The 25,558-nt window shown below is 24.8% G+C and overlaps 2 protein-coding genes across 2 annotated transcripts; both read left to right on the forward strand.

Moving 5' to 3' along the window:
• The first annotated feature begins 66 nt into the window (after window positions 1-66).
• Window positions 67-6,093, forward strand: LOC145742057 (uncharacterized). Its single transcript, XM_082559802.1, has 15 exons — window positions 67-296; window positions 417-589; window positions 774-884; window positions 971-1,546; window positions 1,620-1,809; window positions 2,049-2,129; window positions 2,301-2,447; window positions 2,523-2,660; window positions 3,084-3,147; window positions 3,273-3,453; window positions 3,645-3,801; window positions 4,071-4,144; window positions 4,420-4,613; window positions 4,948-5,094; window positions 5,240-6,093. The coding sequence occupies exons 1-15, from the start codon at window positions 89-91 to the stop codon at window positions 5,430-5,432; spliced, it is 2,634 nt and encodes an 877-aa protein (XP_082415928.1). The 5' UTR covers window positions 67-88; the 3' UTR covers window positions 5,433-6,093.
• A 247-nt stretch (window positions 6,094-6,340) lies between these two features.
• On the forward strand, window positions 6,341-8,460 carry LOC145743993 (AP-3 complex subunit sigma-2-like). Its single transcript, XM_082562082.1, has 6 exons — window positions 6,341-6,508; window positions 6,702-6,793; window positions 6,995-7,106; window positions 7,492-7,563; window positions 7,756-7,863; window positions 7,942-8,460. The coding sequence occupies exons 1-6, from the start codon at window positions 6,440-6,442 to the stop codon at window positions 8,056-8,058; spliced, it is 570 nt and encodes a 189-aa protein (XP_082418208.1). The 5' UTR covers window positions 6,341-6,439; the 3' UTR covers window positions 8,059-8,460.
• Window positions 8,461-25,558: the final 17,098 nt, after the last annotated feature.

Here is a 25,558-nt window from a genome sequence, read left to right on the forward strand (position 1 = left end):
CAGTGTTCATGCGAAAATAACCTTTTTTTTAAATCTAGCGCAAAAATTGTTGAAATAACTTAAAGTTTTAAACTAATAAAAATCAGTAATGGAAATTGAATTTGATGACGATGGATGGGCAGCAATTCATCATTGTGTTGCTGCTGAGAAAGAACTTTTAATGTCAATCGAGAAATTTGTGACGACAAACGAAGAATATTTGGAAATTGAAACGAAAGATGAAAATCAACGAACTCCATTGCTGTTAGCTGTGGAAAGAAATAAAGTGAAAAGTGTCGAAAAATTACTTGATCTTGGTAAGAAATTAGAATTTGTTATTATCAAAGAAACAATCATTTAAAAACAATTCTAAAAATCTTTTTTTTTAATGTAACCATTTTTTAATATAACCATGTTTAAATATTTTTTATCTTTAGGTGCCAGAATTAATGCCACAGATGCTCATATGCATGGAGTCGTTGAAATTTGTGCAATGACCGAAAATGTTGAGATGTTACATCACTTTATTGACATGGATGATGGCTCATTAAAAGTTTGGGAAAGATTGGTCAAGTTTATGCAAGCTAGTACAGACGAAGAATCAGAAAAGGTTACTACTTATATTTTATCTCAATTTTGAAGTTTGATTCTTACTAGTCGTATGTTGTAATTACCCAAACTATTTTTGTTTTTAATTAAAAAATGCTAAAACAATAATAATTTAGCCTCTTAAATTATTTGATTAATTTAAAAACAGATTAGTATCTAAAATAATATTTTTTTTAAAATTAAAGGCTGCTCAAATCTTGGACAAGTTAACTCGAGTAAATGAAGGAGAATCTACTTGCACCAATCCACACTGGCAACCTTTTGTACACCACAAAGGCATTGACGCTATAGTTAAAGTAAGCCATTTGCAAGGTCCAAATTTTTTTTCAAATACACACATGTTTTGTTTAGAGTAAGCTCACTATAAAAACTTGTTTTTTAGGTTTGTAAATCAAGCGCAAGTGACCATGTCAAGGGCTTGAATATTATAGTTCTCAACAACATTATTCGTTACAAAGGGGTCCCAGATTTGCTTTCAAAAGCCAGTGGATTAAAAGTTATTGTGTCATTTATTTCTCGAAGTTTAAAAGATGCTCACCCTGCTGCCCTTAATGTTATTAAAGAAATAAGTGCCTTGGCCCCTAACCTTGCCATTCAAATCCAAGATGCTGGTTTTATACCAATTGCTGTTAAGATTATGAATTACCCTGACAAAATGTCAGTCAATGCTTTATCCAATGCAGTGTTGGCTTTAGGTCATATCGCTGGTGTCTCTGTTGCCTTGCAGAAGTCAATTGGAGGTACTGAGGGAATTTTCAGCTCTTTTTGTGGCCTCTTCAACCATCCTCAATATCAGACCTGTGTTCCACTTTTGATGGCTTTAACTCAAACTATTGGAAAGCTTGTGGATAGTAATACTGAAAACCAAACTCTGTGCATCAATAACAAACTTGCTCCTTCAATTATTATGGTTTCAAGGGCAAGCAAACATCGAGATTTGCAGACCAGCACTATTGATGTAGGAACCTTTTGTATTTTTTTGGTAAAAAGTAAAAACAATTTAAACTTAAATTTTGTTTTATTTTTTACAGACCCTATATCGACTTTCTTTCCAAAATTCTTATGCATCAAAGCATATACTTGATGAAGGTGCTGTAGCTCCACTAATGCAAATACTTAAAAAAAGTCGAAATTTAGCTCTACAAGAAGCAATTGCTTTAACTTTGTGGTCATTAGCTGGACCTGACATCAATGAGAAAAGATCAATGGCCTCTTTGATGGGTTAGTTGATCATTTTCTAAGTTCTTAAATGGCTAGTTTAAATTTTTTTAAATAAAACATAAAACTTTACACAGCATGAAAAGCAAACTTAATAAATTTTACTAAATGAAATCCTATCAAATTAACTTAAAATGTGGTAACGATAAAATTTTTATTATATGATGTAGCTCGCTGTATTTATCTTGTCAATATTCATAAATCAACTAAATACCCTGCTTAAAAGAAGTTTTTATTTTAAGGTGTAAATTTGCTGATTGAGTTTCTTGGTGCAGCAGGAACATCGGCTGATAATCTTAATTTTATTGGAGCTGAAGGACTTGGTTTGTATTTTGTAGCGGTTTTAATTTTCTCCTTACAATTGAAGCTTTAAATACAAAATTTATTTAAAACATAACTTGTGTTTAGTTGTAACTTAATATTTTGAAATGTATGAAATATAAATTTTCTGGTTTTAGTTAGGGTTAAACTTAACGATTTTTTTTAAATATTAGGTGTATTGGCACAAGGGGCTCATAACAAACAGTCTGGAATTGCAGAAGCAAATGGAATTCAACCTTTAGTACGACAACTTCGTTCTTCAAGTTCTAATGTTGTTACATCTGTTATCAGAACCTTAAGACATCTTTGCATTGGAATAGGTAAAAATTAAAAAGCTTTTTATTAAAAAGCCTTAAAATATATATTTTTCCAAATATTTTTACCATAAATTGTAGGTTATGTTACTAACACAAAGAACCAAAACATAATTGCACAATCACGAGGTCTTAAGTTTTTGGTTGCTTTAATGGCCCACTCGAAAGCTGAATTAATTCAAGTGGAATCTGCAATTACTCTTGGCTCCATTTCTTTAGGTTTGTTGTGTTTGGTCAAATTGCTGATAATTTATTAAAATAAGTTTTTCTTTAAATGTTTTGTCCAATTGTAAACTATTATATATTTGCCAAATATTTTTTTTTAAATGAATATACATTAACCTATTTTTTTATTTAACGTTTCATAAACAAGATTTAGCGAAGTTAACAATTGCATCACAGCTTAGTTCAGAAAACATGAAAATGCTAATCAAGAAACAATGAACTATAATATTTAGTGGTAAAACTTCAAAACAGACAAATGTAAGGGGTAGGAAAACAAGAAAGATAAATTTAGATAATGTATTTTGAGATGTAGATATTTAGCATCAGTAGTTTTTTAACGTATAAATAAATCTTAAAGTATTTTTTTTACCAAATTAACAGTAAATATTATATCAATAGCTGATTTTTATTTTTAAGGAAATTCTGAAAATCTCTCAAGTTTGAAGGGCAATCCTGACTTTAGCTTTCTGCACATGATAAGGTATATATATAAAAAAATTCTTTTTACATTTTTTTGTAATTTAGTCAAGTCTATGACTTGATATTACACCTTTTCATTATTAAAGTTTTATTTTAGTATTTGATTATTAATTAAACATATTTTAGATTGCTGTATTCTAACAATGAAGACATTCGCATTCTGGCTGGTACAGCTCTTGCAACATTTTCATTTAACAGCATTCTACAACAGAAAGATATAGCTGAGTGTGGCGGGGTAAGGTGGCATAACTTTGCTACTTCACTTCAGTCTAAGGATGATAATGTAGCTATCAACGCTGCTTTCCAGGTTTGTAAGATTATTATCAAGAATGTAACTAAGTATCTATTTAAATTCAAACAGGCAACTTGAGACATAAACTTAACAAAAATTTAAGCTTAGTATTGGTATAGAATACAAGTGTTCTTTAATGTTAAGTGTAAATAAATAACTTTAAAGGATTATTTTTTTTATTCTTTCCCTTGTTTTAATCACATAAGGTTGTTGTTTTATCCCGAATTATTCCTGATGAAGAGCCCGCTTCTTCATCGTCTGAAGGAATTAAAACTTTAGTGACGAGGTTAGAGTCCACTAAAGATGACCACATGAGGGCACTGGCAGCTGACTGCATTGCAAGGCTAGCTCACACAAGAGCAGGTTTGAGAGATTTAAAATATCATTGCTGTGTAAAAACCAACTTATTTTTGTAAAGTTTTTATAGCTTGTGTATATATGAAATTTATTTTACTTCTAAATGCTTTGCTTACAGTGGGTTTTAAATTTTAATTAATCGTTTGTTCAAGTGACACCTTAGCTATTACTTCACATTAAAGTGATTTTTAATAGATATGTTCTTATTGTTTTGTCAACATTAACAATATGTTAAAACAGAACAATTAATTCAATGGTATATGTTTTTTTTACAGGAGTTCCGGCAGCCATGGTATCAATTAAGGTTATTCAACATTTATGTGCTTTGTTACAACTTAACAATGAACAGGTAAAAAATCTGTTTACATGAAAAACAATATCCTACATACTTTAATTTCTTTGAACATCTAAAAATATGTTTGGTATTGTGATTCAATGGAGGGCTATATTTTTACAATGCTGTGCTTTTAAAATGCCCTTTAACAAAGATGTATGATAAATGTAGTTTCATTAAAAATCATTTGAATTGGCAAACTTAGGCCTTTTCAATTTTTATATGGCTTAAGTTATTTATTTTTTTAAATTTTGCTCATTAACCTTTAACTATTTTTATGTAATCAATAGGTACGAGGTGCATCTGCGGTTGCTTTGGGTTATCTTAGTTTTGACCACACAGGTGAACGGGAGCTTTTAAGATTATGTCGAGAGAAACCGTCATTAATTCATGCGATCAAATATTACTCAAAAAACTACAAACTCTCACAAGCTTTTCTAAATGGTTGGAAACATTGTTTACATGTTGGTCTACCTGTTGAATGGTAAGTATAACGTATTGAGTTTCCGGTTCAATCTTTATTTATACAATAACAATCTTATTTAAGCTTATTCAAATAAAATCGAAATAAATATACAAAATATTAGAATATGCATTCACTAAAAAAAAACTAGTCCAAAAAAGCTTACATACAACAACACAACTTGCAAACAATAAAGATAACAGTAGGCGTAAACACGTGACTAGAAATGAAAGGTGTAACGTGACTAAGAAGTAGATAACGACAGTCCAATATTGTTACATAAGTGATGTTTTAAGATTTTTTCTATTGAAACTACATATCAAAAAGTTTTAAGCAAGCTTCTGTTTTAACACAGGACTCGTGAAAACAAAGATGAATGTATGCAAACTTTAACACAGAATATTTCCAACATATTTATAAAGCAACCAAAAGAACTCCCTGCTTCATTTTCAGTTTTAACTGAGGATGCGGGAATGTCAAGGACTCACAGTAATCACCAAAGGTAAATTTCGCGTTTAAACTTATTTTTAGAGGCCTAGTGTAATTATATTTGATTGGTAAATGTTTAGTTAAAACTATTTATGTCATTCTTTACTATTCATGCGTAAAAATTACATCAGCATTTAAAAACGGTTTTACTATTTAAGTTCAAGGGCTTCCCAATTACTGGCTACAATTCATGATGATGCTTCACAAATGCATGCAAGATCAACCAGATCTTCAAGACTTACTTTGTCAGTTCAAAGACATCACACCAAGCATAGTTCTCCCTTGTCACAAGATATTGGACCAAGTATTAGCCAGCAATCGATCGTATCGTCTGTTGCAATTGCAGAGTGATTAAAATATAGGTTATTTTGTATAAAAACCCAAACCATTTACATGTATATTTGCTGATTTGTTTTAATTTGTAACTTATACAATTTAAATTCATTTTGACTTTAGTTTATAAATTGATTTAAAATGTATTCGTTGGTGCCAGCTTTAAAGGCCCATTGTGTGTTAAAATATATTAATATTTTGTTAATATTACTAAATCTACCAAGCATTTATTGAAAACCGTTTTTGACCAATAATTCAAACTTAACCAAAGGTGTTTTTTATACATTGGTTTGTTATTTTTTCAGTATTATTTCGTTATTATTCACTGTATATTGTTCTGCCAACACTGTAGTTCATGACCATAATAGAAAAAGGGTTATTTTAGATAATAAGGGCTACTGCCCTTTCTCCATGTACTGTATATAATTTTTCTATTTAGATCGGTAGCTAAACTTCAATTTCTGCCTTTATAAAATATTGCCATTTACCGCGTTTAAATTATATCTTGTTGTTACGTTAATATTTATAAAGTTATACAAATAAATTGCAGATTTTCTTATTGTTACTTTTTAACACTGTATTATATTATTTAAATTTTGTATAACTTTATAATGTTTTTTTAGTTGTAATTTAGTATTGTTTGTATTGATTTTACAACTAAATTGATTGGTAAAAAATGTTCTGCGACTTCGTAAAAGTACTTGTAAAAAAAGTGAATACATTTATTGATTACGTTAAATTGTAGCTTATATTAGTTTAGGTAATTTTAAAAATTTTAGGCTTAGTTTTTAAAATAATTTATTTAAGTTTCCGTCCGCCAGGTAAAAAGTTGTTGTGCCACAGTTTAAACACGTTTATGTCACAAACCTAGTTTTTGACACGTTTATGTCACAAGCTTAGTATTTTTAATTAAATAAAACTAAAACCTGACGTTTGTTGTATACTGTAGTGACGTCAACATTTCAGTAAAGTGTGTGCTGTAGTTTAAATTTCAAATAATAATAAGGGTTCGCTGGTGAATCAATATGATTAAGGCAATCTTGGTATTTAACAATCATGGAAAAGCACGAATGATGAGATTTTACCAACATTATGTAAGTAGTAACGATCTGACGATTGATTGTTCTTTTTGAAAGTTATATCATGTATATCTATAAATTCTGTAAATTAAAAATAGCACTAATTGCGAATTATTGACCTATGTATTAATGTTTTTTTTTAAATATCTATTCGATACAGCTTTTTGATAGTAAATTTTATATATATATATATATTTTTTACGAACAGACTGAAGAAGTCCAACAACAAATTGTCCGCGAAACTTTCCACCTTGTTTCACGGAGAGATGAAAATGTTTGTAGTTTTTTAGAAGGTGGAAGGTAACTTTTTTCTTTAAGTAATTTTAATCTTTTAATACTTTTACTGGATTAGTTTTTAGATAACTTAAAACAAGGTTTAAAATCAATAAAGTTTTCCGGGTTTTGGTAAATCCATATTATTTTTCTTTAAATTATATGGTATTTAACAAATGTATGTTGTAACAAAACATCAATTTTTACGTCATCTGTATGTTTATCTAGTTTGATTGGTGGTTCGGATTACAAGTTAATATATCGTCATTACGCAACTCTTTACTTTGTGTTTTGTGTTGATTCTTCGGAAAGCGAACTTGGAATATTGGATTTAATACAGGTACAATCAGTTTAATTTAAAACAATTTTTGAAATATTGAAAAAAGGAGAATGTTTTTTTCTCTAGTTGTAAATAACTTCACACTATAGTTTTTATTCTGAATATGCATTGCTGCAATTTTTTAAAATTTAAATCTATAAATCAATATTAATCTACTTAATCTCCTAAATAGTTTTGGTAATTAAGTTGGTTGGCAATACAAACTTAAAGACTAAACATTGTATTATATAGGTTAAAAATGATAATGCATGTAATAATTATACTTTTTAGATATGTAGAAAAAAATTTTCCAGTTACATTTTAGAAATTGGTGTTTTGTATTAAAGTGTAAAGTAAATATGTCTTTTATAATACTAAATGTTAACTTGATTTAAAAATGTTTCAGGTTTTTGTAGAAACATTAGACCGATGTTTTGAAAATGTTTGTGAGCTTGATTTGATCTTTCACGTGGATAAAGTATGTTGAAATATGTATCTATAAAAAACAAAAAAATGCATCTATTTACATAACAAGCCTTTTTTTATTATTATATATATAAGGTTTATAAATATACTTAAAAATTTTAGAGTTTTTATGGTTAAGTTAAATAGTGAAAATATGAAATAATGTTGATAAAGCCACAAACTAAATATTTTTTTTGTTTTTTAGGTTCACAATATTTTGTCAGAAATTGTTATGGGAGGAATGGTTTTAGAAACAAATATGAATGAGATTGTTTCAAAGTTTCTTGATCAAGATAAATTAGAAAAATCTGAGGTAAAAAAATTATCAATATTGTGCTATATAGTATATCTAACAAAATTAGTTTATTTCAAACCTTTTTGCTCTTTTTAGGCTGGGTTATCGGCGGCGCCTGCTAAAGCAGCAGCAGCATTAAAAAGCATTGATCTTCCTAGTTTACCTAAAGATCTAAAACTACCCGATCTACCAAAACTAGGATCGTTTATGTAAACATTTCAGGGTAAAATGAATCGATAATTTTTGAATTATTTCTTCTGGCAAGTAGCTGATTTGGAAATGGGTATGTATCATAAATAGCCAGACCCTCTAAAAGCTGCACTGAATTTAAAAGAACTGATAATAATGTTAACAATTTAACACAAGACTGCATTGGGTTTAACTAATTGTTTTGCATAACAACATAAATGTGTAATGTTACTGTTTTCGGTCATTTTGGTTGTACTAGTTATTGTATGTAAGTTTCTAATAACGCTGTAAATATTTATTTTTAATCAGTTAAAATTAAAATTTTTTGTGGATGTTATTTTATTTGTGTTTAATTTTGTGCAATTTATTTAAAAAATTGCTTTTTTATGTTTGTTTCTTTATTTAAAATAAACACACAGTTTTAAGTTTCGATTTCGTTTATTTGCAGCATTTAGTTTTTTATAGAAATGTTGTTTACATTTAAACAACTTTCTTAGGAATTTAGGTTTCTTCAAATATATTAAAAGTTTTAAACTTTAGTATGTTGTTTAATATAGAATAATGTTTTTAGCATCCTATTTTAATAATTTAAATATTACTAATTAATAGGTGTTTGTTTATTAAAATTTAAAGGTGGTTATAAATATCTCAAATAGTATACCATAATATTAGCTATCTAAAAACGAGTTAAAAAATTAATTTTTGTTTTTTTGTTATATTTTAATGGTTGTTTATTTATTCAAAATTAAAGATTGATGTTAGACGTTTAAAATTGGTTTTAAAGTTTATTGTGATATAGTAATTAAAAAAAAAACAAACATAAAAATTAAAAATAATCTATTAAATTTTAAGTAATGGTTTGTTTAATTATGTATTAAAAAAAATGTGTCAAAAATTAATTTTTCATTTCGCAAAATTTTCAGTAAAACAGAAGTTTCAGCTAATTTTTATTATGGGTTTAATTAGGTCACGTAATATTTTTGGCCAATGCTATTGCATATAAATGTAAAAAAAAAAAATTTTAAATTGGAAAATAATTGTCCTGTTGGAACTCCACAGGTATAATTAACGTGTTTACAAAATATTTTTTTTTAATATTGATATTCATAAATGTTATGACACTTTTTATTAAAAAAATTGTCATCTACTTAAAAGCTACCGAGGAGGTATTGTAGGTTTTATTTTCAAGCGTACATTGGTTATTGTGACGTCACACTTTAAAATTGTATAATTTAAATGTTATTTTTTGTTTGTCGTCGGTTGGAATCGAACCTGTGATTTTTGATTACAAACGAGATACCTATTGATGTTCAGCTACCATAGTACCAATTTTGCATTACAAAAAAAAACGACAGAAAATAAAAATGCTACTATACATTTTGTTTTATTGAGTATTTCAGTTAATTTTTTTTTTCTAGAATTTTATTTATGTCAATGCGCTGCTAATAAAATATATAAAACTGTGTTTTGAAAGATGACACTTTATTAGTAAAAACGTCATAACTTATTCGAATATTTACAATTTGACCAAATATTTTAAAAAATATGTTTGTTGGGCCACTGCCGTTAAAATGAGAAAGTTAAATTTTTAATTTAAAATTTTTATTTCTTTGTTACATTTTTTAACACAAACTTGTATCATCGGTGACGTCACAAAGTCACGAGAGTTTGTGATGATAAGGCATTATAACTAGGCTACTAGACAAAATATAAAAAAAAAAGTTAGGTCAATGCGCTTCAAATAAAATACATAAAATCGTTTTTTCAAAAGTGACACTTTTATAATAAAAGTGTCATTACTTTTATGGATAATAATGATTTGATAAATCTTTAAAAATATGTTTGCTAGGATACTGGGATTTAATAGGAAAGTTTATTTTTGATTTAAAATTTTCGATACATTTTTTTAAACATTATGGCCGGTGACGTCACAGGGTAGCGCAGGCTTACGCTATATGCGTTACACCCTACTAGTCGCCTGGTTAAAACGCTCGTAAGGCTACTACGGTTATAATGTGTCAGTTAATTTTTTTATTTTTAATTTTTTTTTTAATGACATCACATGGCACGTGGTTAGATGCTGATTACGCATTGCATTAGGGCCAACAGTCAACAAAGAAAAAGATTGTAACTGTTGTTTTACTACGTATTTTTATGGTATAGCCACTGGAAAATTGCATAAAAGATGTAAAAAGCTAAATCCATTGGTGTAAAGATTTTAGAAGTTTGCTTTTTAACTTGTTGGTGGTTTGATACGGTTTAAGTTAACTATTCTTATTGCGATCTTTTTAATGCCGTGCGTTGAATTTGTTAACTTTTGTAAATTTTTGGAATGTTATTTTATTATTTCTATCTATAAATATAAAAGCATTTTTTGCACAGTCGTTGCGCTTAATCAAATAATAAAAAAACATATGTTGTTTACATTATATGTTTGGCTTTAATATTAAATTGAGTCCAGTATAAAAAAATATAAATATTTTAGTTTATTATTACTTTAATTTTATTCTAATTAAAATTATATCAAAAAGGTTATCATTAGTATTTCCAAAAAAAGTTTTTTAGATACGATATTTATACGTCGACCTTTTATAATATTTTCACCGCGGTAAAACAAATATGTATTCTCACTAGCCTTAAGGCATCGACTGCTGGCTTATTTTTATTGCCATTCGGTTAATATGTTAGGTTGAATAAGATTGAACTTTGTACATGCAGAGAATGACACTATTATAAGCTGAGTTTATAGTAAAGAAAAAAACAAAAATAGTGCCTAGAAAACAGATAGATATATTTAAGATAAAAATGCCAGCTAAAGTATCAATAAAATGTTTGTTAGATAAAAACGGCTGGGTTTCAATTGTTCATCAACTTGAAAAGACTTGTTAATTATGGTTCGAAATCTTAGATTTCGAAACATATTGTTATTGTCAGTATTTTTATTATGGTTCGAAATCTTAGATTTCGAAACATATTGTTATTGTCCGTATATTTATTATTATTATGGTTCGAAATCTTAGATTTCGAAACATATTGTTATTGTCATTATACTTATTATTATTATTATTATTATTATTATTATTATTATTATTATTATTATTATTATTATTATTATTATTATTATTATTATTATTATTATTTTTTCTTGGTCAATTGTATATCATGATATTAGTAACTCAAAACTGAATTAAAATTTTAATTTTTAATCACTAAATACTAATTAATAAGTGTTTGTTTATTTAAATTTAAAGGTTGTTGTTAATTTTTTAATTTTTTGTCAATTGTATATTATGATATTAGTAACTCAAAAATAATTTAAAATTTTAATTTTTGACACTAATTACTAATAAATAGGTGTTTGTTTATTTAAATTTAATGATTGTTATTAGATTTTTAAATTTTGGTCAGTTATATGTTATAATATTTATAACTTGAAAATGAAATAAAAATTAATTCTTGTTTGTTTATTATATTTAAATGCTTGTTTGTTGATTAAAAGTTTAAGTCCGATATTAAGCATTAAAAATTTGGGATGATGTATTTTAAAATATAAGTAGTTAAAAAACATATTTGAAAAATAAGTTTCAATTGTTTATCATATTCAAATGCTTGTTTATTTAATTTAAATCAAAAATCAGTTTTAGGAATTTAAAATTTGATATAATCTATATCCTGATATAAACAACTTAAAACTGCGTTAAATATTAGTTTTTGTGTGTATAGTATATATAAATGCTTGTTTGTTTATTCGAGGATATGTAATATTCTTAGTTAATGTTTATGCATATCTTTTGTTATTTATAAAAATTTATGTTAAAAATAATCAAATAATTTCGAACCATATTTTATTTATCAAATAAATCTAGTTTTTATTTTTATTATGGTTCGAAATCTTAGATTTCGAAACATATTGTTATTGTCAATTTTATTATGGTTAGAAATCTTAGATTTCGAAACATATTGTTATTGTCCGTATATTTATTATGGTTCGAAATCTTAGATTTCGAAACATATTGTTATTGTCCGTATATTTATTTTTATTTTTATTTTTATTCTTACTAATCCGAATTTTGAAATCGAATAATTGTTGTTTTTGTGTATATAAATTTTTAAAATTTTAGTATGTTGTTTATCATCATATCGTGTTTCAATCCTGCTATTTTGATAAATTAAATATTATTAATTAGTAATTAATAGGTGTTTGTTTATTAAAATTTAGAGATTGTTATTAAGTTTTCAAATTTTGGTCAGTTATATATCATAATAATAATAACTCGAAAATGGATTAAAAATTTAATTTTTGTTTGTTTATTATATTTAAATTCTTGTTTGTTTATTAAAAATAAAAGTTTGATATAGGCATTTAAAATTTAATATAATGTATTTTATAATATTTGTAATAAAATACTTGTTTGAAAAATAATTTTTGGTTGTTTATTTTATTTAAATGCTTGTTCATTTATTAAAAATCAAAAATTAATTTTAGGAATTTAAAATTTAGTATAATGTATATCCTGATATTAACAACATAAAACTGGGTTGAAAAATTAATTTTATTTGTACAATATATTTAAATGCTTGTTTGTTTATTATATTTATTATTATGGTTCGAAATCTTAGATTTCGAAACATATTGTTATTGTCAGTGTATTTATTATTATTATTGTTTTGATTTTTTCTAGTCAGAATTTTGAAAAACGATAACTTTTGTTCTTTAAAACTAAAAGTTCTAAATTTTTAGTATGTTTGTTATTATCCCAACGAATCGCAAACCTCCTATTTACGACATTTTATTATAACTAATTACTAATTAATAGGTGTTTGTTTATTAAAATTTAAAGGTTGTTATTAATTTTTTAAATCTTGGTCAATTGTTTATTATGATATTACTAACTCAAAAATAAATTAAAATTTTAATTTTTATCACTAATTACTTAATAATAGGTGTTTGTTTATTAAAATTTAAAGGTTGTTATTAATTTTTTAAATTTTTGTTAATTGTGGATCATGATATTAGTAACTCAAAAACGAATTTAATTTTGTCACTGATTACTAATTAATAGGTGTTTGTTTATTTAAATTTAAAGATTGTTATTAGGTTTTTAAATTTTGGTCGGTTTCATCTTATAATATTTATAATTCAAAAATAGATTAAAAAATAATTCTTGTTTGTTTTTTATATTTAAATGCTGGTTTGTTCATTAAAAATTAAAGTTCGACATTAAGCATTAAAAATTTGGTATGATGTATTTTATAATATAAGTAATTAAAAAACATATTAGAAAAATAATTTTCGTTTATTTATCATATTTACATGCTTGTTTATTTAATAAAAATAAATTTTAAGAAATTAAAATTTACTATAATTTATATCCTAATATCACCAACTTAAAACTGGGTTAAATATTAGTTTTTGTTTGTGCTATACATATAAATGCTTGTTTGTTTATTAAAAATCAAAGATTTGTAATATTCTTAGTTAATGTTTATGCATATCTTTTTTTATTTATAAAAATTTATGTTAAAAATAATCAAATATTTTTGAACCATATTTTATTTATCAAATAAATCTAGTTTTTTTATTATTACAAGTGCTTACTTAAGCTATGTATACAATTTTGCATTATTGAAAGGTCGTGGCAGTTAGCTTAGTGCGAAGGGCCCACAACTCTCAGTACTGAGTTCCTAGGTTTGGTTCCCAACTTAGACTCCTCAAAATAATCAACTTATAAATTTTTTGTATTTTGCGTACATAGGGCCAGTCTTATGATCACGTGACCTAGCACACTAGTAAAAAAGTTTTAAAATTTTTTTTTTTAATCAAAAGATAACTATACCAATAAAACTGCACTGTTCTAACAGCCGTGCTTGCAAAAATTTTTAGCAAACATTAATATTTCCGAGAGTTATGACAAATTTATGACATTGATTTTTAAATTTTTTTAGAACTGTTTTGGTATAACTAATGCTCAAGATAAAGAAATTTTCGAAAATAATTAAAAGAACAAAAAAACATTTTTTTATTTCGCGTACATTGAATTGTTCGCGCGACCTTTTGACCTAATTAAACCCAAAATAAAAATTATTTCAAACTTTTGTTTTACTGAAAATTTTCGAGAAATGTTTTATCTTGAATGTTAGTTAGGCCAATGCGCGTCTAATAAAATACAAAATTTTAGGTTTTAAGATTTCATAAATTTTTAATAAAAGTTTCATTACTTTTATGAATATTAATATTTTCGAAAAATATTTTGTAAACACGGTAATTGGACCTGTGCGGTTCTAACACAACAATTATTTTTCGATTTAAAATTTTTAATTTTTTTTTTAAATTTGTATGCAATATCATTGGCCAAAAATATCACGTGACCTAATTAAACCCAAAATAAAAATTACCTCAAACTTTTGTTTTACTGAAAATTTTCGCGAAATGTTTTATTTTTACGGTTAGTTAGGCCAATGCACGTCTAATAAAATACAAAATTTTAGGTTTTGAGATTTCATAAATTTTTAATAAAAGTTTCATAACTTTTATAAATATTAATATTTAAAAAAAATATTTTGTAAACACGGTAATTGGACCTGTGCGGTTCTAACACAACAGTTATTTATCGATTTAAAATTTTTAATTTTTTTTCAAAAAATTTGTATGCAATATCATTGGCCAAAAATATAACGTGACCTAATTAAACCCAAAATAAAAATTACCTCAAACTTTTGTTTTACTGAAAATTTTCGCAAAATGTTTTATCTTAAATGTTAGTTAGGCCATTGCGCGTCTAAGAAAATTCAAAATTTAAGGTTTTGAGATTTCATAAATTTTTAATAAAAGTTTCATAACTTTTATGAATATTAATATTTTATAAAAAATATTATGTAAACACGGTAATTGGACCTGTGCGGTTCTAACACAACAATTATTTTTCGATTTAAAATTTTTTATTTTATTTTTTAAATTTGTATGCAATATCATTGGCCAAAAATATCACGTGACCTAATGAAAACCAAAATAAAAATTACCTCAAACTTTTGTTTTACTCAAAATTTTCGCGAAATGTTTTATCTTAAATGTTAGTTAGGCCAATGCGCGTCTAATAAAATACAAAATTTTAGGTTTTGAGATTTCATAAATTTTTAATAAAAGTTTCACAACTTTTATGAATATTAATATTTTTGAAAAATATTTTCTAAACACAGTAATTGGACCTGTGCGGTTCTAACACAACAATTATTTTTCGATTTAAATTTTTTTATTTTATTTTTGAAATTTGTATGCAATATCATTGGCCAAAAATAACACGTGACCTAATTAAACCCAAAATAAAAATTACCTCAAACTTTTGTTTTACTCAAAATCTTTGCAAAATGTTTTATTTTGAATGTTAGTTAGGCCAATGCGCGCCTAATTAAATATAAAATTTCAGATTTTAAGATTTTATAAATTTTTAATAAAAGTTTCATAACTTTTATGAATATTAATATTTTCGAAAAGTATTTTGTAAACACGGTAATTGGACCTGTGCGGTTCTAACACAACAATTATTTTTCGATTTAAAATTTTTTATTTTTTTTTTAAAATTTGTATGCAATATCATTGGCCTAAAATATCACGTGACCTAATTAAACCCAAAATAAAAATTACCTCAAACTTTTGTTTTACTGAAAATTTTAGCGCAATGTTTTATCTTGAATGTTAGTTAGGCCAATGCGCGTCTAATAAAATACAAAATTTTAGGTTTTAAGATTTCATAAATTTTTAATAAAAGTTTCATAACTTTTATGAATATTAATATTTTTGAAAAATATTTTGTAAACACGGTAATTTGACCTGTGCGGTTCTAACACAACAATTATTTTTCGATTTAAAATTTTTTATTTTTTTTTAAAATTTGTATGCAATATCATTGGCCAAAAATATCACGTGACCTAATGAAAACCAAAATAAAAATTACCTCAAACTTTTGTTATACTGAAAATTTTCGCGAAATGTTTTATCTTGAATGTTAGTTAGGCCAATGCGCGTCTAATAAAATACAAAATTTTAGGTTTTGAGATTTCATAAATTTTTAATAAAAGTATCATAACTTTTATGAATATTAATATTTTCGAAAAATATTATGTAAACACGGTAATTGGACCTGGGCGGTTCTAACACAACAATTATTTTTCGATTTAAAATTTTTTTTTTTTTTTTTAAATTTGTATGCAATATCATTGGCCAAAAATATCACGTGACCTAATTAAACCCAAAATAAAAATTACCTCAAACTTTTGTTTTACTAAAAATTTTCGCGAAATGTTTTATCTTGAATGTTAGTTAGGCCAATGCACGTCTAATAAAATACAAAATTTTAGGTTTTGAGATTTTATAAATTTTTAATAAAAGTTTCACAACTTTTATGAATAATAATATTTTTGAAAAATATTTTGTAAACACGGTAATTGGACCTGTGCGGTTCTAACACAACAATTATTTTTCGATTTAAATTTTTTTAATTTATTTTTTAAATTTATATGCAATATCGTTGGCCAAAAATAACACGTGACCTAATTAAACCCAAAATAAAAATTACCTCAAACTTTTGTTTTACTCAAAATCTTTGCAAAATGTTTTATCTTGAATGTTAGTTAGGCCAATGCGCGCCTAATTAAACATAAAATTTCAGATTTTAAGATTTTATAAATTTTTAATAAAAGTTTCATAACTTTTATGAATATTAATATTTTCGAAAAATATTTTGTAAACACGGTAATTGGACCTGTGCGGTTCTAACACAACAATTATTTTTCGATTTAAAATTTTTTATTTTTTTTTAAAAAATTTGTATGCAATATCATTGGCCAAAAATATAACGTGACCTAATGAAAACCAAAATAGAAATTACCTCAAACTTTTGTTTTACTCAAAATTTTCGCGAAATGTTTTATCTTAAATGTTAGTTAGGCCATTGCGCGTCTAATAAAATACAAAATTTTAGGTTTTGAGATTTCATAAATTTTTAATAAAAGTTTCACAACTTTTATGAATATTAATATTTTTGAAAAATATTTTCTAAACACGGTAATTGGACCTGTGCGGTTCTAACACAACAATTATTTTTCGATTTAAATTTTTTTATTTTATTTTTTAAATTTGTATGCAATATCATTGGCCAAAAATAACACGTGACCTAATTAAACCCAAAATAAAAATTACCTCAAACTTTTGTTTTACTCAAAATCTTTGCAAAATGTTTTATCTTGAATGTTAGTTAGGCCAATGCGCGCCTAATTAAATATAAAATTTCAGATTTTAAGATTTTATAAATTTTTAATAAAAGTTTCATAAATTTTATGAATATTAATATTTTCGAAAAGTATTTTGTAAACACGGTAATTGGACCTGTGCGGTTCTAACACAACAATTATTTTTCGATTTAAATTTTTTTATTTTATTTTTTAAATTTGTATGCAATATCATTGGCCAAAAATAACACGTGACCTAATTAAACCCAAAATAAAAATTACCTCAAACTTTTGTTTTACTCAAAATCTTTGCAAAATGTTTTATCTTGAATGTTAGTTAGGCCAATGCGCGCCTAATTAAATATAAAATTTCAGATTTTAAGATTTTATAAATTTTTAATAAAAGTTTCATAAATTTTATGAATATTAATATTTTCGAAAAGTATTTTGTAAACACGGTAATTGGACCTGTGCGGTTCTAACACAACAATTATTTTTTGATTTAAAATTTTTTATTTTTTTTTTAAAATTTGTATGCAATATCATTGGCCTAAAATATCACGTGACCTAATTAAACCCAAAATAAAAATTACCTCAAACTTTTGTTTTACTGAAAATTTTCGCGCAATGTTTTATCTTGAATGTTAGTTAGGCCAATGCACGTCTAATAAAATACAAAATTTTAGGCTTTGAGATTTCATAAATTTTTAATAAAAGTATCATAACTTTTATGAATATTAATATTTTCGAAAAATATTTTGTAAACACGGTAATTGGACCTGTGCGGTTCTAACACAACAATTATTTTTGAATTTAAAATTTTTAATTTTTTTTCAAAAAAATTTGTATGCAATATCATTGGCCAAAAATATCACGTGACTTAATGAAAACCAAAATAAAAATTACCTCAAACTTTTGTTTTACTGAAAATTTTCGCGAAATGTTTTATCTTAAATGTTAGTTAGGCCATTGCGCGTGTAATAAAATACAAAATTTAAGGTTTTGAGATTTCATAAATTTTTAATAAAAGTTTCACAACTTTTATGAATATTAATATTTTTGAAAAATATCTTCTAAACACAGTAATTGGACCTGTGCGGTTCTAACACAACAATTATTTTTCGATTTAAAATTTTTTATTTTATTTTTTAAATTAGTATGCAATATCATTGGCCTAAAATATCACGTGACCTCATTAAACCCAAAATAAAAATTACCTCAAACTTTTTTTTACTAAAATTTTCGCGAAATGTTTTATCTTGAATGTTAGTTAGGCCAATGCACGTCTAATAAAATACAAAATTTTAGGTTTTGAGATTTTATAAATTTTTAATAAAAGTTTCACAACTTTTATGAATAATAATATTTTTGAAAAATATTTTGTAAACACGGTAATTGGACCTGTGCGGTTCTAACACAACAATTATTTTTCGATTTAAATTTTTTTAATTTATTTTTTAAATTTATATGCAATATCGTTGGCCAAAAATAACACGTGACCTAATTAAACCCAAAATAAAAATTACCTCAAACTTTTGTTTTACTGAAAATTTTGCGAAATGTTTTATTTTAAATGTTAGTTAGGCCAATGCGCGCCTAATTAAACATAAAATTTCAGATTTTAAGATTTTATAAATTTTTAATAAAAGTTTCATAACTTTTATGAATATTAATATTTTCGAAAAATATTTTGTAAACACGGTAATTGGACCTGTGCGGTTCTAACACAACAATTATTTTTCGATTTAAAATTTTTTATTTTTTTTTAAAAAATTTGTATGCAATATCATTGGCCAAAAATATAACGTGACCTAATGAAAACCAAAATAGAAATTACCTCAAACTTTTGTTTTACTCAAAATTTTCGCGAAATGTTTTATCTTAAATGTTAGTTAGGCCATTGCGCGTCTAATAAAATACAAAATTTTAGGTTTTGAGATTTCATAAATTTTTAATAAAAGTTTCACAACTTTTATGAATATTAATATTTTTGAAAAATATTTTCTAAACACGGTAATTGGACCTGTGCGGTTCTAACACAACAATTATTTTTCGATTTAAATTTTTTTATTTTATTTTTTAAATTTGTATGCAATATCATTGGCCAAAAATAACACGTGACCTAATTAAACCCAAAATAAAAATTACCTCAAACTTTTGTTTTACTGAAAATTTTGCGAAATGTTTTATTTTAAATGTTAGTTAGGCCATTGCGCGTCTAATAAAATACAAAATTTTAGGTTTTGAGATTTCATAAATTTTTAATAAAAGTTTCACAACTTTTATGAATATTAATATTTTTGAAAAATATTTTCTAAACACGGTAATTGGACCTGTGCGGTTCTAACACAACCATTATTTTTCGATTTAAATTTTTTTATTTTATTTTTTAAATTTGTATGCAATATCATTGGCCAAAAATAACACGTGACCTAATTAAACCCAAAATAAAAATTACCTCAAACTTTTGTTTTACTCAAAATCTTTGCAAAATGTTTTATCTTGAATGTTAGTTAGGCCAATGCGCGCCTAATTAAATATAAAATTTCAGATTTTAAGATTTTATAAATTTTTAATAAAAGTTTCATAAATTTTATGAATATTAATATTTTCGAAAAGTATTTTGTAAACACGGTAATTGGACCTGTGCGGTTCTAACACAACAATTATTTTTTGATTTAAAATTTTTTATTTTTTTTTAAAAATTTGTATGCAATATCATTGGCCTAAAATATCACGTGACCTAATTAAACCCAAAATAAAAATTACCTCAAACTTTTGTTTTACTGAAAATTTTCGCGCAATGTTTTATCTTGAATGTTAGTTAGGCCAAAGCGCGTCTAATAAAATACAAAATTTTAGGTTTTAAGATTTCATAAATTTTTAATAAAAGTATCATAACTTTTATGAATATTAATATTTTCGAAAAATATTATGTAAACACGGTAATTGGACCTGGGCGGTTCTAACACAACAATTATTTTTCGATTTAAAATTTTTTTTTTTTTTTTTAAATTTGTATGCAATATCATTGGCCAAAAATATCACGTGACCTAATTAAACCCAAAATAAAAATTACCTCAAACTTTTGTTTTACTAAAAATTTTCGCGAAATGTTTTATCTTGAATGTTAGTTAGGCCAATGCACGTCTAATAAAATACAAAATTTTAGGTTTTGAGATTTTATAAATTTTTAATAAAAGTTTCACAACTTTTATGAATAATAATATTTTTGAAAAATATTTTGTAAACACGGTAATTGGACCTGTGCGGTTCTAACACAACAATTATTTTTCGATTTAAATTTTTTTAATTTATTTTTTAAATTTATATGCAATATCGTTGGCCAAAAATAACACGTGACCTAATTAAACCCAAAATAAAAATTACCTCAAACTTTTGTTTTACTCAAAATCTTTGCAAAATGTTTTATCTTGAATGTTAGTTAGGCCAATGCGCGCCTAATTAAACATAAAATTTCAGATTTTAAGATTTTATAAATTTTTAATAAAAGTTTCATAACTTTTATGAATATTAATATTTTCGAAAAATATTTTGTAAACACGGTAATTGGACCTGTGCGGTTCTAACACAACAATTATTTTTCGATTTAAAATTTTTTATTTTTTTTTAAAAAATTTGTATGCAATATCATTGGCCAAAAATATAACGTGACCTAATGAAAACCAAAATAGAAATTACCTCAAACTTTTGTTTTACTCAAAATTTTCGCGAAATGTTTTATCTTAAATGTTAGTTAGGCCATTGCGCGTCTAATAAAATACAAAATTTTAGGTTTTGAGATTTCATAAATTTTTAATAAAAGTTTCACAACTTTTATGAATATTAATATTTTTGAAAAATATTTTCTAAACACGGTAATTGGACCTGTGCGGTTCTAACACAACAATTATTTTTCGATTTAAATTTTTTTATTTTATTTTTTAAATTTGTATGCAATATCATTGGCCAAAAATAACACGTGACCTAATTAAACCCAAAATAAAAATTACCTCAAACTTTTGTTTTACTCAAAATCTTTGCAAAATGTTTTATCTTGAATGTTAGTTAGGCCAATGCGCGCCTAATTAAATATAAAATTTCAGATTTTAAGATTTTATAAATTTTTAATAAAAGTTTCATAAATTTTATGAATATTAATATTTTCGAAAAGTATTTTGTAAACACGGTAATTTGACCTGTGCGATTCTAACACAACAATTATTTTTCGATTTAAAATTTTTTATTTTTTTTCAAAAAATTTGTATGCAATATCATTGGCCAAAAATATCACGTGACCTATTGAAAACCAAAATAAAAATTACCTCAAACTTTTGTTATACTGAAAATTTTCGCGAAATGTTTTATCTTGAATGTTCAATGCGCGTCTAATAAAATACAAAATTTTAGGTTTTGAGATTTCATAAATTTTTAATAAAAGTATCATAACTTTTATGAATATTAATATTTTCGAAAAATATTATGTAAACACGGTAATTGGACCTGGGCGGTTCTAACACAACAATTATTTTTCGATTTAAAATTTTTTATTTTTTTTTAAAAAATTTGTATGCAATATCATTGGCCAAAAATATCACGTGACCTAATTAAACCCAAAATAAAAATTACCTCAAACTTTTTTTTTACTCAAAATTTTTGCGAAATGTTTTATCTTGAATGTTAGTTAGGCCAATGCGCGTGTAATAAAATACAAAATTTTAGGTTTTGAGATTTCATAAATTTTTAATAAAAGTTTCATAACTTTTATGAATATTAATATTTTTGGAAAATATTTTGTAAACACGGTAATTGGGCCTGCGCGGTTCTAACACAACATGTATTTTTCGATTTAAAATTTTTTATTTTTTTTTAAAATTTGTATGCAATATCATTGGCCAAAAATATCACTTGACCTAATTAAACCCAAAATAAAAATTACCTCAAACTTTTTTTTACTGAAAATTTTCGCAAAATGTTTTATCTTGAATGTTAGTTAGGCCAATGCGCGTGTAATAAAATGCAAAATTTAAGGTTTTGAGATTTCATGAATTTTTAATAAAAGTTTCATAACTTTTATGAATATTAATATTTTTGAAAAATATTTTGTAAACACGGTAATTAGGCCTGTGCGGTTCTAACACAACAATTATTTTTCGATTTAAAATTTTTTATTTTTTTTCAAAAAATTTGTATGCAATATCATTGGCCAAAAATATCACGTGACCTAATGAAAACCAAAATAAAAATTACCTCAAACTTTTGTTTTACTCAAAATTTTCGCGAAATGTTTTATCTTAAATGTTAGTTAGGCCAATGCGCGTCTAATAAAATACAAAATTTTAGGTTTTGAGATTTCATAAATTTTTAATAAAAGTTTCACAACTTTTATGAATATTAATATTTTTGAAAAATATTTTCTAAACACAGTAATTGGACCTGTGCGATTCTAACACAACAATTATTTTTCGATTTAAATTTTTTTATTTTATTTTTGAAATTTGTATGCAATATCATTGGCCAAAAATAACACGTGACCTAATTAAACCCAAAATAAAAATTACCTCAAACTTTTGTTTTACTCAAAATCTTTGCAAAATGTTTTATTTTGAATGTTAGTTAGGCCAATGCGCGCCTAATTAAATATAAAATTTCAGATTTTAAGATTTTATAAATTTTTAATAAAAGTTTCATAACTTTTATGAATATTAATATTTTTGAAAAATATTTTGTAAACACGGTAATTTGACCTGTGCGGTTCTAACACAACAATTATTTTTCGATTTAAAATTTTTTATTTTTTTTTAAAATTTGTATGCAATATCATTGGCCAAAAATATCACGTGACCTAATGAAAACCAAAATAAAAATTACCTCAAACTTTTGTTATACTGAAAATTTTCGCGAAATGTTTTATCTTGAATGTTAGTTAGGCCAATGCGCGTCTAATAAAATACAAAATTTTAGGTTTTGAGATTTCATAAATTTTTAATAAAAATATCATAACTTTTATGAATATTAATATTTTCGAAAAATATTATGTAAACACGGTAATTGGACCTGGGCGGTTCTAACACAACAATTATTTTTCGATTTAAAATTTTTTTTTTTTTTTTTTAAATTTGTATGCGATATCATTGGCCAAAAATATCACGTGACCTAATTAAACCCAAAATAAAAATTACCTCAAACTTTTGTTTTACTAAAAATTTTCGCGAAATGTTTTATCTTGAATGTTAGTTAGGCCAATGCACGTCTAATAAAATACAAAATTTTAGGTTTTGAGATTTCATAAATTTTTAATAAAAGTATCATAACTTTTATGAATATTAATATTTTCGAAAAATATTTTGTAAACACGGTAATTGGACCTGTGCGGTTCTAACCCAACAATTATTTTTGAATTTAAAATTTTTAATTTTTTTTCAAAAAAATTTGTATGCAATATCATTGGCCAAAAATATCACGTGACTTAATGAAAACCAAAATAAAAATTACCTCAAACTTTTGTTTTACTGAAAATTTTCGCAAAATGTTTTATCTTAAATGTTAGTTAGGCCATTGCGCGTGTAATAAAATACAAAATTTAAGGTTTTGAGATTTCATAAATTTTTAATAAAAGTTTCACAACTTTTATGAATATTAATATTTTTGAAAAATATCTTCTAAACACAGTAATTGGACCTGTGCGGTTCTAACACAACAATTATTTTTTGATTTAAATTTTTTTATTTTATTTTTTAAATTAGTATGCAATATCATTGGCCTAAAATATCACGTGACCTCATTAAACCCAAAATAAAAATTACCTCAAACTTTTTTTTACTAAAATTTTTGCGAAATGTTTTATCTTGAATGTTAGTTAGGCCAATGCACGTCTAATAAAATACAAAATTTTAGGTTTTGAGATTTTATAAATTTTTAATAAAAGTTTCACAACTTTTATGAATAATAATATTTTTGAAAAATATTTTGTAAACACGGTAATTGGACCTGTGCGGTTCTAACACAACAATTATTTTTCGATTTAAATTTTTTTAATTTATTTTTTAAATTTATATGCAATATCGTTGGCCAAAAATAACACGTGACCTAATTAAACCCAAAATAAAAATTACCTCAAACTTTTGTTTTACTCAAAATCTTTGCAAAATGTTTTATCTTGAATGTTAGTTAGGCCAATGCGCGCCTAATTAAACATAAAATTTCAGATTTTAAGATTTTATAAATTTTTAATAAAAGTTTCATAACTTTTATGAATATTAATATTTTCGAAAAATATTTTGTAAACACGGTAATTGGACCTGTGCGGTTCTAACACAACAATTATTTTTCGATTTAAAATTTTTTATTTTTTTTTAAAAAATTTGTATGCAATATCATTGGCCAAAAATATAACGTGACCTAATGAAAACCAAAATAGAAATTACCTCAAACTTTTGTTTTACTCAAAATTTTCGCGAAATGTTTTATCTTAAATGTTAGTTAGGCCATTGCGCGTCTAATAAAATACAAAATTTTAGGTTTTGAGATTTCATAAATTTTTAATAAAAGTTTCACAACTTTTATGAATATTAATATTTTTGAAAAAAAATTTTCTAAACACGGTAATTGGACCTGTGCGGTTCTAACACAACAATTATTTTTCGATTTAAATTTTTTTATTTTATTTTTTAAATTTGTATGCAATATCATTGGCCAAAAATAACACGTGACCTAATTAAACCCAAAATAAAAATTACCTCAAACTTTTGTTTTACTGAAAATTTTGCGAAATGTTTTATTTTAAATGTTAGTTAGGCCATTGCGCGTCTAATAAAATACAAAATTTTAGGTTTTGAGATTTCATAAATTTTTAATAAAAGTTTCACAACTTTTATGAATAATAATATTTTTGAAAAATATTTTCTAAACACGGTAATTGGACCTGTGCGGTTCTAACACAACCATTATTTTTCGATTTAAATTTTTTTATTTTATTTTTTAAATTTGTATGCAATATCATTGGCCAAAAATAACACGTGACCTAATTAAACCCAAAATAAAAATTACCTCAAACTTTTGTTTTACTCAAAATCTTTGCAAAATGTTTTATCTTGAATGTTAGTTAGGCCAATGCGCGCCTAATTAAATATAAAATTTCAGATTTTAAGATTTTATAAATTTTTAATAAAAGTTTCATAACTTTTATGAATATTAATATTTTCGAAAAGTATTTTGTAAACACGGTAATTGGACCTGTGCGGTTCTAACACAACAATTATTTTTTGATTTAAAATTTTTTATTTTTTTTTTAAAATTT

Source organism: Corella eumyota, chromosome 2 (genome assembly GCF_963082875.1).
Source record: "Corella eumyota chromosome 2, kaCorEumy4.1, whole genome shotgun sequence".
NCBI classification, from domain to species: domain Eukaryota; kingdom Metazoa; phylum Chordata; class Ascidiacea; order Phlebobranchia; family Corellidae; genus Corella; species Corella eumyota.

What these genes read in the sequence shown, in the direction of transcription:
- LOC145742057 (XM_082559802.1), top strand. Translation starts at nt 89, where the DNA reads ATGGAAATTGAATTTGATGACGATGGATGGGCAGCAATTCATCATTGT. An exon ending in CGAAAAATTACTTGATCTTG is followed by an intron (nt 297 to 416) that starts GTAAGAAATTAG and finishes TTTTATCTTTAG; the next exon opens with GTGCCAGAATTAATGCCACA. An exon ending in ACATCTTTGCATTGGAATAG is followed by an intron (nt 2,448 to 2,522) that starts GTAAAAATTAAA and finishes CATAAATTGTAG; the next exon opens with GTTATGTTACTAACACAAAG.
- LOC145743993 (XM_082562082.1), top strand. Translation starts at nt 6,440, where the DNA reads ATGATTAAGGCAATCTTGGTATTTAACAATCATGGAAAAGCACGAATG. An exon ending in TGAGATTTTACCAACATTAT is followed by an intron (nt 6,509 to 6,701) that starts GTAAGTAGTAAC and finishes TTTTACGAACAG; the next exon opens with ACTGAAGAAGTCCAACAACA. An exon ending in AGTTTTTTAGAAGGTGGAAG is followed by an intron (nt 6,794 to 6,994) that starts GTAACTTTTTTC and finishes ATGTTTATCTAG; the next exon opens with TTTGATTGGTGGTTCGGATT.